Source organism: Mesoplodon densirostris, chromosome X (assembly GCF_025265405.1).
Source record: "Mesoplodon densirostris isolate mMesDen1 chromosome X, mMesDen1 primary haplotype, whole genome shotgun sequence".
NCBI classification, from domain to species: Eukaryota; Metazoa; Chordata; class Mammalia; order Artiodactyla; family Ziphiidae; genus Mesoplodon; species Mesoplodon densirostris.
Window position 1 is genome coordinate 3,721,001 of NC_082681.1, and position 14,009 is coordinate 3,735,009.

General features: G+C 51.7%; 1 protein-coding gene and 1 pseudogene across 1 annotated transcript; both read left to right on the top strand.

Moving 5' to 3' along the window:
* Positions 1 to 5,884: 5,884 nt before the first annotated feature.
* LOC132482629 (paraneoplastic antigen Ma6F-like) lies at positions 5,885 to 8,173 on the top strand (annotated as a pseudogene).
* Positions 8,174 to 12,343: 4,170 nt separating this feature from the next.
* Positions 12,344 to 13,672, top strand: LOC132482284 (paraneoplastic antigen-like protein 5). Its single transcript, XM_060087480.1, has one exon. It carries the CDS (start codon positions 12,344 to 12,346, stop codon positions 13,670 to 13,672), a length of 1,329 nt encoding a protein of 442 aa, XP_059943463.1.
* The last annotated feature ends 337 nt before the right edge of the window (positions 13,673 to 14,009 follow it).

Sequence of the window (14,009 nt, forward strand, 5' to 3'; positions counted from 1 at the left end):
TTGTTTAACGTGTTGCTTCTTTCCTTTAATAACTGAATAGTATTCCATTATCTGGATATATTCCAGTTAGTTTTTATTCATTCACCAGTTTATGATCTGGTCTCTTTTCATTTTGGAGTATTATAAATAAAGCTACTGTGAACGTTCGTGTACAAGTTTGTGTAGACATATGCTTTCATTTAGTTGAGTAACTACCTAGAAAGGGAATTGCCACATCATAGTAGAGTTGTTTTATAAGAAACTGCCAGAATATTCTCCGAAGTGGTTGTACAATTTATGTTCCCACAGATATGTATGAAAGTTCCTTTTCTTTCCAATCCTCCTCTGTATTTGGGGTTGTAAGCCTTTATTTTTAGCCATTTAAGTGGGTGTGAAGTGGTAACTCATTGTGATTTTAATTATCATCTCCCTGATGACTAATCATGTTGCGTGTGATGTTTTTATGTGTCTGTTCAAATAGCTTGCCCACATTTATGCGTTGTTTGTCTTTTTATTATTTACTTGTAGGTGTAATTTTTTGAAAAACAGCTCTTTTGAGGTATATTTGACAAACAATAACCTGGACATGTTTAAGCTGTACTATCTGATAAGGTTTGACATATATATATGCATACATATATATATATATATATATATATATATATGTTCATGAAACCATCACCACAATCAAGGCAATTAAAGATATCCATTACTCTCAAAGTTTCCTTGTGTCCCTTTGTAGTCCTTTTCTCTTATCTTTTCTTCTTCCTCTTGTCCTCAAGCAACCACTGATCTGCTTTCTGTCACTATAGGGTAGTTTGCATTTTCTAGAGTTTTATGTAAATGGAATCGTATAATAAGTGTACTTTTGTATCTGGCTCCTTTTACCTAACAAAACTATTTTGAGATTTATCCATATTGTTGTATGTATCAACAGTTCACTCCTTTCTATTGCTGAATAATGTTCCATTGCATTAATGTACCATAATGGGTTTCTTCATTCATTGGTTGATGGACATTTGGGTAGTTTCCAGTTTGGGGCAACTATAAATAAAGCTTCTATGAACATTTGTGTACAAACCTTTATATGGACATACATTTCCTTTTACCTTGGGTAAATACCAAGGAGTGGTATGGCTAGATAATATAGTAGAAGTATGTTTAACTTTCAAAAAACACTACGAAATCGTTTTCCAAAATGGTTGTACCATTTTACATTCCCACCAACAGTGTAGGAGAGCTCCAGTTGTTTCCTATCCTTGTCAATACTTGGTATAGCCAGTCTTAATTTTAGCCATGCTGATAGGTATGTAGTGTAATCTCATTATGATTTTAATCTGAACTTCCCTGACTAGTGATATTGATGTCAGCCATCTGTTACTCTTCTTTGGTGAAGTGTCTACTTAAACCTTCTGCCCATTTTACAGTATTATTATCAGGTTGTTTGTCTTCTTATTAAGTTGCAAACGCTCTTTATATATTCAGAATACAAGTCTTTTGTCAGGTATATGCTTTGCAAACATTTTATCCCAGTCTGTAACTTGTCCTTTGAAGAGCACAAATTCTAAATTTTGATGAAGTTAAATTTATCAATCTGCTCTTTTATGGATTGTGCTTTTGGTGTCATATCTAAGACATCTTTGTCTAATCCAAGGTCACAAAGATCTTGTTTTCTTTTAAAAGTTGTATGGTTCTAGGTTTTATATTTACTTAGGTTTCTGATCCATTTTGAGTCAATTTTTGTGTGTTTTGTGAGATATGGGTCAAAGTTCATTTTTGTGCATGTGGATATCCAATTATTTCATCAACATTTGTTGAAAAGACTATCTCTACTGTAATTTTTTGCCTATATCAAAGATCAGTTTTCCAGAAATTTGTGGATTCAGGGATGTCTATACGGTTCTATTGATGTATTTTCTATCTTTATACCAATAACATGAAGTTTTGATTAGTGTTTTGTAATAATCTTTGGAATCAGATAGTGTAAGTTCTTTAACTTTGTTCTCAGTGTTGTTTTAACTAGTCTAGGTTTTTATGCATTCCCAAAAATGGGATTTGGGGATTTTGACTGGGGCTGGTTTAAATTCTGTAGATCAATTTGGAGAGAATTGACATCTTTTCACCAATATTGAGTTCTTTGAGCCATAAACTAGGTCTCTCTCCATTTATTTTGGTCTTTAATTTCTCTCACCAATATTTGGTATTTTTCAATGCACTGTTCTTTCATATCTTTTGTCAGATTTGCTCCTAAGTACTGCACATTTTTGATGCTATTGTGAGTGGTACTGTTTTTAAAATTTTTAATTCCTGATTGATCATTGCTAGCATATAGGAATACAATTGATTTTTGTATATTGATCTTATATACTTCTTCCTTTCCAGTCTGGATACTGTTTACTTCTTTTCCTTGCCTAATTTCCCAGGCTTGAACCTCCAATACAATGTTGAATAGAAAGTGTAAGAGTGGACATCCCTGTCTTCATTCTGATTTTAGGGGGAAAGCACTCAGTCTTTCACCACTAAGGATGATGTTAGCTGTAGGTTTTTTAGAGATTTCAGTTATCAGGTTGAGGAAGTTCCCTTCTATTCCTAGTTTTCTGGGAGTTTTTTTTTTTTTTATATCATGACTGGATGTTGGATTCTGTCAAATGTTTTTTCTGCATCTATTGAGAATATTGCTGTAGTCAGAATGTATCCCCCATGCCCCCCCAAAATCATATGTTGAAATCTTAACTCCCAAAGGTGATGGTATTAGGAGGTGGGGCCTTTGGGAAGTATTTAGGTCCCAATGGGATCAATGCCCTTATAAAACAGGCTCCAGAGATGCCGTGCTCCTTTAGCATGTGATGACCTAGCAAGAAGTTGCTGGCTATTAACTAGGAAGTGAGCCCTCACCAGGATGCAACCATGTTGGCACCTTGATCTTGGACCTCCAGCCTCCAGAACTGTGAGAAGTAAATTTCTGTTGTTTATAAGCCACACAGTCTGTGGTATTTTGTTATACCAGCCTGAATAGACTAAGAGATAGGTCATATTGTTTTTATTTTTGTTAATATGCTGAGTTATGTTGATAAAATTTCAAATGTTTAAACTTGTATTCTCATTATAGACTACTTAGTCATAATGTTATCATTTTTGTATCTTGTTGAACTTCATTTGCTAAAATTTTGTCTAGAATTTTTGCATGTATGTTCATGAAACACATCAGTCTGTAATTTTCTTTTATATGATGTCTTTGAATGGCTTTGATATAAAGCTAGTGCTGGCCTCATTGAATGAGTTGGAAGTATTCTTTCCTCCTCACATCTATGGAAGAGTTTGTGTAGTATTGACATTATTTCTTCCTTAAATAATTTGTAGAATTTGATATTCCCGCTTGCATATTTGTTTACATGTGAGGGCAGGCTTCAGAGGATGTCATGCTGGGTGGCTAAAACTTCAGAGACCCAGAGGACACAGTTCAGGGTGACCACAGTGGAGGGAAAGTGAGAAGGAAAATCCTGGACAGGAAAGAACCAGAGGCACAGAACCCAAATTTGGCATATAAACTCTGCCCAAATCTCTGGTGACACTGGGATGTGTATGTACAGGGCAGACTCCAAGAAAATAACTGAGCAGAGATTTCAGATGATGCTCAACACAGGGGAGACAGAGTTTGGAGTCTGAGTTTAGCTAAGTTAACTGGCTGCTAAAGCAGCAGCAGCAGCAACAATAACACCTCTTTGGAGAAATGTAACAGAAAGCAAGAAGCCAGAGCCACTAGAACACATTATTGGCAATGTCCACGATATGATGCTTAATTACTAGATGAAACAAGAAAATGTGGTGACACTCAAGAAAAAAAACATTCAGGGGCCTCCCTGGTGGCGCAGTGGTTGAGAGTCCGCCTGCCGATGCAGGGGATACGGGTTCGTGCCCCGGTCTGGGAGGATCCCATATGCCGCGGAGCGGCTGGGCCCGTGAGCCATGGCCGCTGGGCCTGCGCATCCGGAGCCTGTGCTCCGCAACGGGAGAGGCCACAACAGTGAGAGGCCCGCATACCGCAAAAAAAAAGAAAAAAAAAAAAAAAACATTCAGGAACACATAGAATTCATAAGTGTATTTGCACCCAATAACAGAACGTAAAATATCTGAAATAAAATAAATAAAATTTAATAAAATTTGACAGAATAATGGGAGAAATAGATATTTCAACAATTTTAGTTGGAGATTTTAACACTGCTGCTTCAGCAATTGATACAACAACTAGGCAAGAAATCGGCAAATATATAGAAGATCTGTATGACATAATCAATCACCTTTACTTCAAAAAACTTCAGAAAACTGCAAAATATAGATTATTTACAAGGGCATATTGTACATTCACCTGGGTAGATCAAATGCTGGGCCATGAAACAAGTCTCAACAGAAAGAGAGAAATTTTATATAGTAAATTATCTGAGTCCATAATGGCATTCCACTACAAATTAATAACAATACTATATCTCCAAATATTTGGAAATTCAACATCATACTTCTAGAAAACCCATGGGTCAAAGAAGAAAGCATAAAGGAATTTAGAAAATATTTCAAATGGAATAATAATAAAAAATAAAACGTGGAGACAGCTAAGGAAGTGATTAGAAGGTTAAGTACTAAACCTTGATAAAAAAGATTATGGAAAAAAGGGAAATTATGGAAAAATACCCCTCATGAACAGTGTAACAAAAATATTTAACTATCAGCAAGTCAAATCCAGCAATACATAAATAGGGAAGTTTTTCTATTGCCTACTCACAGATGTGAGGCACAGATATTCAGTGACTTGTATAGGCCACTCAGCTGTTAAGAGACTTTATGCTCACCTGACCCAAAGCCCACACACTTTCTAATGCCATGGCTGCCCGGGTGGTTGAGGGCAGGCTTTACAGTGTGAAGAGGTGTGTATGAGGCTCCTGGCTTGGGAACAGCCAGCCTGTGTCTGTTGTGGAGATTCCAGGCTTAATGAGGGCAGGATGTGAGTGCAGGGTGGGGTCCTGTTAGTAGGTTCCTCTGCCCCCACAACTCCGGGTTTCCAGCACCCCACCCCCGACACATTTGGGACAATTACCGATGGAGGCCATTTTGTTGCTGGAGGGCCAACGAGCGCGCCTGTCGCTCCCGGATGCTCCGAGCCCTGCCACATCAAGCCCTTACCAAGCAGGTCCCGTGGCGGCAACACTGACGCCTCAAATGCTCTCCTCATCCAGCCATTTGCCCTGCACAGAGACGCTGAGACCTTTCTCCCTCGTCCACCTGGGTTTTCTGGGAGCACTGGGAAGCCCACGGTGACCTCAGCACAGAGGGCCTGGGACACCCCTGGACTGCGCAGCCCTGAGGCGCATTCTTCTGACTCTCAGGCTCCGTCCAGGGCTTCGAGGTGGCCTCTGGAGTCGGCTCGGCAGCCCGCAGGCAGCGCCCACAGAGTCGGAGAAAGTGAGCGGGCGACCAGGGGCTGCGCTCAGGCGGGGCCCCAGAATTGCCGCGGGCGCCCCGGGCAGGGGCCAGATCGCTGCCCCGACAGGCAGTGGGGGCGGGAGGGGCGTCGGGGGTCCCGGCGTCATGCTGGCGAGGAGGGATTGGGACTCCCGTCTGCCGGGTCTGGGGAGGGTGTGGGGATCTTGCCTGCGGGCGGCGGGGGGAGGGGAGGGGAGGGCGGCTCCAGCTGCAGAGGGGCAGGTGCTGGTGGGAGGGGGAGGGGCTCCCGACTCGGGGTGGGGGGTGCGGGAGGGGGGTCTCCAGGTTGCCGGGGTCGGCGTAGGGGGCAGGGGCGCTCCAGGTCCCGCACTGGGAGAGAGAGGCTGGGAGGGCCCCTGGCTGGGGGGTCTGGGAGGGGAGGGCTCCTGGCTGCCGGGTTGCAGACCCTGGTGAGAGGGGCTCGGCGGCCATGGCCGGATCAGGGGCGTCGGCCAAGGCGAAAGGGGGTCTCCTCGCTGCGGAGGTGAGGGGTGCAGTGGGGCGGGGTCTCTGAGCCGCTGCGGTGGCGGGTGGGGAGCGTGAACCGGCGAAAGGGGAGCCCCAGGCCGCCGCTTTCTTTCGGGGGCGGTGGGGTGGGCTGTCTGTTGCCAGTGTCCCTCTGTCCCCTCTGCATTCACAGGCCGCAGTGCGGAGACTGCGACAGTCCGCGCTCCTCTGTCGGATCGCGCACCCTGCCCCCAGGTCCGGGCGATGGCTCTGGCGATGCTTCGGGACTGGTGCAGGTGGGTGGGTGTGAACGCTCAGCGCTGTCTGCTCACCTTGGGCATCCCAGATGACTGCGAGGATCAGACCGTGCAGGCTGCCTGGGCAGGTACGGAGTGCTGGGCAAGGTCTTCAGAAAGGAGCTGGGGTCGAGGGTGGCCTGGTCGAGTCTGCTGACAATTTCAACCAAGGTTTGAGTCCCCAACAAATACCAGGCAAGGGAGGGGCCTGGACTGTCACCGTCCTGCCCCAGGCCCCTGATGCTGAGTCACAGGATAGACCCAATTTCCCTGCACAGCCCCAGAGACAAGCAGTGGTTGATGACTCAGGTCAGGCAGGAGCTGGAGTTGACGCAGGAGCCGGATGTGATGCAGGAGCTGCAGGTGAGGCAGGAGATGCAGGTGAGGCAGGAGCCGGAGGTGACGCAGGAGCTGCAGGTGAGGCAGGAGATGCAGGTGAGGCAGGAGCTGCAGGTGAGGCAGGAGGTGCAGGTGAGGAGGGAGCCTCAGGTGAGGCAGAAGCTGGAGGTGAGGAAGGAGCTGCAGATGAGGAAGGAGCTGCAGGTGAAGCAGGAGCTGCAGGTGAGGCAGGAGCTGCAGGTGGGGAAGGAGCTGAGGGTCAAGCAGGAACTGAAGGTGGAGCAGGAGTGTCAGATGAGGAAGGAGCTGCACGTGACAGAAATGTTGCAGGCGTGGCAGGACTTCTGGGTATGGCAGGACCCGCGGGCGACGCAGTGACTGCAGCTGAGGCAGCAGCTGTGAGAGCGGTGGGCCCCATGGATGAGGCGGGGCCCTGGACCCAGCAGTGGAGGCAGGCCTTGCAGCCCGTGCTAGACAATACGGCCTACCAGGAGCTGGAACCCTTCTCTGGGATGGAAGAGCCGGCCCCGGGGAAGAGTCCTTTGAGAGCTGGCTGGAGCAGGCCAACGACGCGCTGCACCTGTGGCGCCATGTGTCTGAGAGGGAGAGGCTGGTGGAGAGCTTGCGCGGCCCCGCGCTGGACCTCCTGTGCGGCCTCCTGGCAGAAGATCCCGAGCTGGCTGCCCAGGACTGCCTGGCCGCGCTGGTGCAGGTGTTTGGGAACAAGGAGCCCCGGGGGAGCGCTCGCTGAAGTTCGTGACCTGTGCCCAGCGGCCCCAGGAGACTCTCTCTGTGTACGTGATGCGCCTGGAAGGCCTGCTGCAGTCGGCCCTGGAGAAGGGGGCCATCCAGCCGGCCATGGCAGACCATTTGGGCACCCGGCAGGTGCTGATGCGGGCCCTGCTGAACGACACGCTCCAGGAGAAGCTGAGGAGGATGCGGCTGATGAGGAGGCCTCCCGGCTTTGTGGGGATGCTGCGGCTCATCCAGAAGACCGAGGCCTGGGAGGCCGATCCGGCTAGCAGGGAGCCGTTCCCAGGGGAAGAAGAGGCCCATGTGGACGTGGGAGTCCTGGCAGCAGCCGCCCAGGCCACCCCGGCCCATGAGGCCATCACCGCAGGCACCACTGCATATGACACCAAGCCCTCCCCGGCCGGGGAAGATACCACCACCCAGGCCGCCCGTTCCAAGGAAGGTAGCGCCGAGGACCACCCGGCACATGAAGAGGCCAGTGCGGCAGTTGCCGACAACGCCAAGGCTGGCGAGGCGGCCCCTGAAGACCATGGTGCTACCAGGGCAGCCCTTGAAGACCATGGTGCCGCCAGGGCAGCCCCTGGCCCTGGGGAGACCAGCAAGGCCTCCATGGTCACTCAGGAAAATGGAAGTGCTCCCGCCCCTGCGGGCCTAGGTCAGGCAGGACCCTCAGATGCCCCCGGATCCCCATGCCTGGCCGGATGGGCAGTGCTTCCCCGGTGGCCCCAGGACGTCCTGGCTGGGAGCCAAAGGGCCTCGCCCAGGCAGGAGGCCAGGAGGCCGAGGAGACCCCCGACGAGGGGCTCAAGCCTGGCCCAGAAGAGCCTGGAAATGAGGATGGGGCTGCAGAGATGAGCCCCCTGGGGTCCACCTCGGGCCAGTAGGCTCAGCAGGCCCTGGGGCCCCCAGGCTTGGAGGCAGGCGGAGGCCAGGCCAGGCAGCCTCCTGGCCCCATGTTAGGGGCGACTCAAGGTGTGTGGGCCTCCCTCCTGAGAGGGGACCCTTATTCATCATCCCCTGGGGCAGGCTGCTCCCTGTACTGGCCAGGCCAAATGTGTCCCTGTAGGCTCCAGAAGGACCCAGGTGTCAAGGAACCCCCCAGCCCCCGCTCCCCTCCCCACAATGCACACACCCTAGCCATCGTCCCCCCGCAGAGCCCTGAGGTGCACCACGTGCCAGCCAAGGCTCTGGTCTCTGTGGGCCAGTGTCGAGAGCTAAACGTGTGCTTTCTGGGCATAGATTCAGGCCCAGCGCTGCCTGTTGTTGTGGAAATGTGCGTGTGTTCTCCTCTGAGCCGTTCCCCCCACCCCTGCCTGGCACGGAGACCCCGAGCCCAGTCCCAGGAGCCGGCGTGGAGGACGGGATGGACGAGGTCACAGCCTGCGCCCACCCCAGGACCTGGGAGCCCACGTGGGACCTTGGGAAGGAAGACCTGGACCGGGGCTGCAGGAGACTTTTTGACACCAGCAGGTAACCCCTTTTTCTTGGCATGGGAAGGAGAATGATTTAACAGTCTCTCAATAGTACGTTCTAATTAGGTAAGGCATGTTCAGGTCTGTGTTCCCCTTCTCTGACATAGGAAATATCTGCACTTAAAGGTAATCTTTAATTTAAAATTGTGTCTGCTTTTAATATTTTTATTAAAATGTTATCGAAAAGGCTCTTGTTCTGTGTCCCGAATAAAGCAAAAGAAATCTATTCTGTCAACAAATGACCACAACTTCTGGTCCGAAAAGTGACTACAGGCTTCAGAGCCTTGGTACTCTAAGCGTAGTCAGGGATCTGCAGCATGGGAGTCACCTAGCTTTCGAGAAACGCGGAATCTCAGTCCCACCCCAGTCCTCCTGAATCAGAACTTGCATTTTTATCAAAATCTACCAGATTTGCAGATTTCCAGTGCGATAACCTGAGCTCCCCCCACGCCGTTTTCCGGAATAGCGAGTTAGGGTCCCGCGGGCCCCCGGGAAAATATTCCAGTCTTCCTTCTGTGGAAGAAATTTTCTTTGGAAAAGGGCGGGAAGCAGTTTGGGTACTAGGTGGGTAGTACTAGGCTGTGAAGTCAAGGGAATAATGGGAGAATGTAATTCTTTGAAAGCTTTCGGTCTCGGTGAATACGAAAAATTTTCGTGCCCTTGCATTTTTACCGGAAGCAGCTGTATTTCTGCCGTCCTCCTCTAGAAAACAGACCAATTAAAAAAATATATCAGGATTTCATTTAGTAAACACCCACCGGGCTTTTACTTTTGCACCCGGCCCTGCGCTGACCGCTTGGAATATTCAAATAGGGAGAGCGACTGGTGACTGTCACGCCACAGCTCCCGTCCAATGGGGAACAGACATGCTAAACAAGAGCCAAGATGGCTGCTGGGCCTGGCGTGGCACGTGGTGGCTCTGGCGGTCTCCTTCCAGGGACCAGCCTAGGAATTGCAGGGGACCCTATTCCCCACCTAACCCTGCTCACAGTCCAAGGCTGGATTCTGTCCAGCTCTGCAGTTTAAGGTGCCCCGGTTGAATTTGAACTCTGTCCGCCTAGTTGCGTACACTGGTGCAGGGCGGGGCGAGGGCTCCACCTCTCGAGGGGGGATGGTGGGCGCTACGCTGCTAGGGCGCAGGCGCGAGCGGGCCGTGTGCAGCTCTGCGGGGCGAGGGTGGGCGGGGAGTTTGTAGCCGGACAGCCCCTTTCCACGGGCTCCCGACCCAGTGTGCACCGCGCGAGCAGTGGTGACGGTCGCGTGGTGGTTGTGGAGCACAGGCGCTTCGGCCTGTAGGCATCTCCAGCAGGTACTGGTCGGGGCCCGGAGCACAGAGAGCCATCCAAACCCCATGGGATTCCGCACAATGACCCTTGCCATCTCCCTTGGCGTCCCAGGGGTTGGTGGCTACAGGTTTCCCCTGGACGTGGGATCCCACTACATCAGGCATGGCGCCGCATCAATTCCGTGCCATTTCCAGGCACCGCGACCAGCCTAGGAATTGCAGGGGAACCTATTCCACACCTAACCCTGCTCACAGCCATTGCGGTCAGGACTAGTGGCTCTGGGCCTTATCCTAGAGGGAGAGTGGCTTCAGCCGTTCCTCCCCTGGCCTCCAGCAACTTCCACTGACCAGATGTATTCCTGCTCTGGAATGAGGAATGTTTGAGGTAGCGGGTGTGTGAAGGGGTCGTCGGGGCTTAGGGAGGTGGGCTTAGGTGTGGGTGGGGACAACAGGGGAATGAGGGCGGGAGGCTTGGGGACAGTAGTTGGACTTGAGTGAGGTCAGGGCTTGGGACAGGGATGATGCTTGGGAAGGGGTGGGACATGGCTTGAGTGGGGGCAGGGATTTGGCTTGGGTGGAGGCAGGGCTTTGTTAGGGATCAGACTTGAGTGAGGGGGGTTGGGACATGGGAAGGGGTGGGGCTCGGTGGGGGCAGGGATCGAACTTCCGTAAGCGTGGGGCTTGGCGTCAGGGGCTGGGCTTAAGTGGGGGTGGCGCCTGGGTTGGGGGTAGGTCTTGGTGGGATCAAACTTCCGTGAGGGGAGGCTTGGCATCAGGGGTGGGGCTTAAGGCCTACGTCGTGCGTCAGTGGGGGCAAAGTTTGAGGGAGGGGGTGGATTTGAGGGCGGGGCAATAATCATACTGTAGGATTCCTCCTGTACTAGCCCTGAATACCAGTTGAGCAGTTTTGGTTTTGTTTTTTTGAATTTTTGACTTTTATTTATTTTTTTATACAGCAGGTTCTTATTAGTCATCCATTTTATACACATCTGTGTATACATGTCAATCCCAATCGCCCAATTCGTCACACCACCCCCCCCCAGCCCCCTGAGCCGTTTCTCGTATCCCTGTACCAGAGAGCCTCTGTAGGCTCAGAATTGGCACAGCCTGAGCAGGGGCGTGTGGGGTAGAACCATAGCAAAGTACCTCTGCCTTGCCTTGCACAGATGCAGCGAAGCAGTACCACCTCCCCAGCACCAGGAACTGCCTCTGGGCAGAGCTGGAGGGCATGCCTAGTGTTGAGTGTGGGTGGAATCCCCGTATCTGCACTGCCGGTGGGTCCCTAATCAGCATGGTGAACAGCTGTGACGTAGACCTATGTTGAGAGAGGCTTCTGTAACCCTGGCAAAAAGCAGGAGGGGTGGGGTTGCCTGCCAAGGTTTACAGGGTCTGCAGGGTAGGGTCACACCTAGGGCGAGAGTTGTCTGTTTCAGCAGTGTGGCACTGTAGACCCTTTTTGGGTCCCTTTTCTCGCCCTGATTCTACTGTTTCTCAGCACTTAATCCTTGCTGCCCACCCCCCATCTCCCCTCCCCTCCAACAACAACAGGACACTTCTCTGGTTGGAGGCCAGTGACATCACCTGTTGCCCCTTCACCTTACCACAGAACAGCCCTCTGCGATGGAAACCCATGGTCCACGCTGTTCTCAGTATCCATGGCAACACTGCAGCTTGTCACACGTTCTCCACAGCCACCAGCTTCATTGCCTTGTGCAGAGCTCCAACCATCTTTCTCACTTGTCAGACATTTTCTGAGAAAGGAGGGAACTCCACATCTCCGTCCTCCAACCTTTGCCCCAGAGAAGTGGGTACCAGGTGCCCTGGGCCTGAACAGCCCTGAGCCAGGGAGTGGGACAGCCTGCTGTCCTCTCCCGTTTGGCGGGCTTTGTCAGGCCCCTCCTCCTGACGCTGGCCTTTTCACCACAGGCACCTCCAGTACACACAGAAGAGTCCTTGGACTTTGAGGAGGAGTCCACGGCAAGCAGAGGTGAGCAGGGAGGGGGTGAGGTGCGGGGAGTTTGGCCTAAAGACACCTCTCCACCAAGTGACTGGGGAAGCCCTGAAAAGCAGGGCCTGAATCTCTGTGACCAGAAGTGGGGGTAGTGCATGGGCTTTTAGTCGGGGTGGGAGGGTGGGCGTTAATGATGCTCTCACCCCATTTGCATTATAGGCTGTGCAAACCCAGAACGATTCTGCCTTCATACTTGGCATTGACTCAGAATTCCTTGAGTCCTGGTCAGACTCTGTGAGCTGATTACTGCCCCGTGTACTAGATCAGTCCGTAGATAGAGGGAGCAATGGCTGTGAATCTGTTGGAGGATTGGTGCAAAGGGATGGACCTGGACCCCAGGAAGGCCCTGCTCATCGTGGGCATCCCTGTGGAGTGTAGTGAAGATGAAATAAAAGAGACCCTGAAGGCGGGCTTACAGCCCCTCGGTGCCTACAGTGTGCTGGGCACAACATTCAGAAGGGAAGACGACTCTAAGGCAGTTTTCATTGCATTGGCCGACACGGTCAATTATGCTTCGACGCCCAGTCAGATCCCAGGAAAGGGAGGTACCTGGGAAGTGGTGGTGAAACCCCGTACATCAGATGATGAATTTATCAACAGACTGAAGTGCTTCCTGAAACATGAGGGCCGGAGAATGGTAGATACGGTCAGAACCGTGGGGACGTACCTTGAGGACATAGAGCCAAAAGGCTTGGCTCAAGTCAAGCCACCAGACCTGCAGCCTCTGAAAGGAAGCATGTGGTACCGAAAACTGAAGGTGTTTTCGGGAAACACTTTCCCAGGCCCAGGCGAAGAGAACTTTGAAGCCTGGCTAGAGCAGGTGACTGAGTTGATGCAGATGTGGCAGGTGTCTGAGGTAGAGAAGCAGCGGCGTTTGCTGGAAAGCTTACGCGGCCCCGCCCTGTCCATCATGCGGGCGCTCCGGGCCAACAGCGAGTCCATGACTGTAGCGCAGTGCCTGGACGCCCTGAAGCAGATCTTTGGGAATAAAGAGGACTATAGAACCTCACAGTTAAAGTTCCTCCAGATCTTCCAGAAGTCCGGAGAGAAAGTCTCTACCTTTCTGGTACGGTTAGAGCCCGTGCTGCAGAACGCTGTGAAGCACAGCCCCGAGTCAGTGGGAAGGGCAGACGTGATTCGCCTGAAATACATCCTGGCTCAGGCCTCCATGAGCACCTCCCTCCAGGGCAAGCTCAAGCTCATGGAGCAGCGAGGGCATGCGCCCACTTTCCTGGAGTTAATGAAGCTCATTCGAGATGAGGAGGAGTTAGAGGCCGCCATGGCCCTGACCAGGGAGAAGCAGAGGCAAGTAGAAAGGGGCCGCATGGCCTCTGGCGCCCAGGCACTGGCAAAAACCAGTGTCCCCGTCTCTCCGGTCAGGGAGCAGACAAGGCTGTTTCGTGAGAGCAGCACGCAGACCGTCCAGGAAGGGGCCACCCTGTCACTGAAGCGCACGCAGGTGCCATGCTGCTGCGGGACTGGGGAGGAAGGCCACAGCCAGACAGCGTGTCCTAGGGATGAGGGCCAATCCCCGGCAAAGCAGAAGCCTCAGCCTGCAGCAGAAGAGTTGGGAAACGAGATGGGGGCTGGGGCCATGAGCCACCCCAAGCCCTAGGGAGCATAGGCTCAAGATACCCAGGCACCCCCTCCCCTAGCAGGCAACACAAATATTTTAACGAGGGGAAGGGGCAGTCCACAGGAACAGTGGGGGCCTTGCCTGGGGCAGAGGGGCAGGGCAGCCAGGCCCAGTCCCCTCGGCATCCCCCAGCTGGAAGGGACTCCACCAACCCAGCCAAAATCAGCTGAGGGAGGCACCGGCGACACAAGAGGGGAGCCACCATACGCAGCACGAGGGGTACCCGAGCCTCAGAGAGAGACCCCAGCACAGCAGAGGCTGAAAAAGGTATAGTCGGGGGCTCTGGCATCAGCCCTGTCTTCTGGCCACCCTCAAA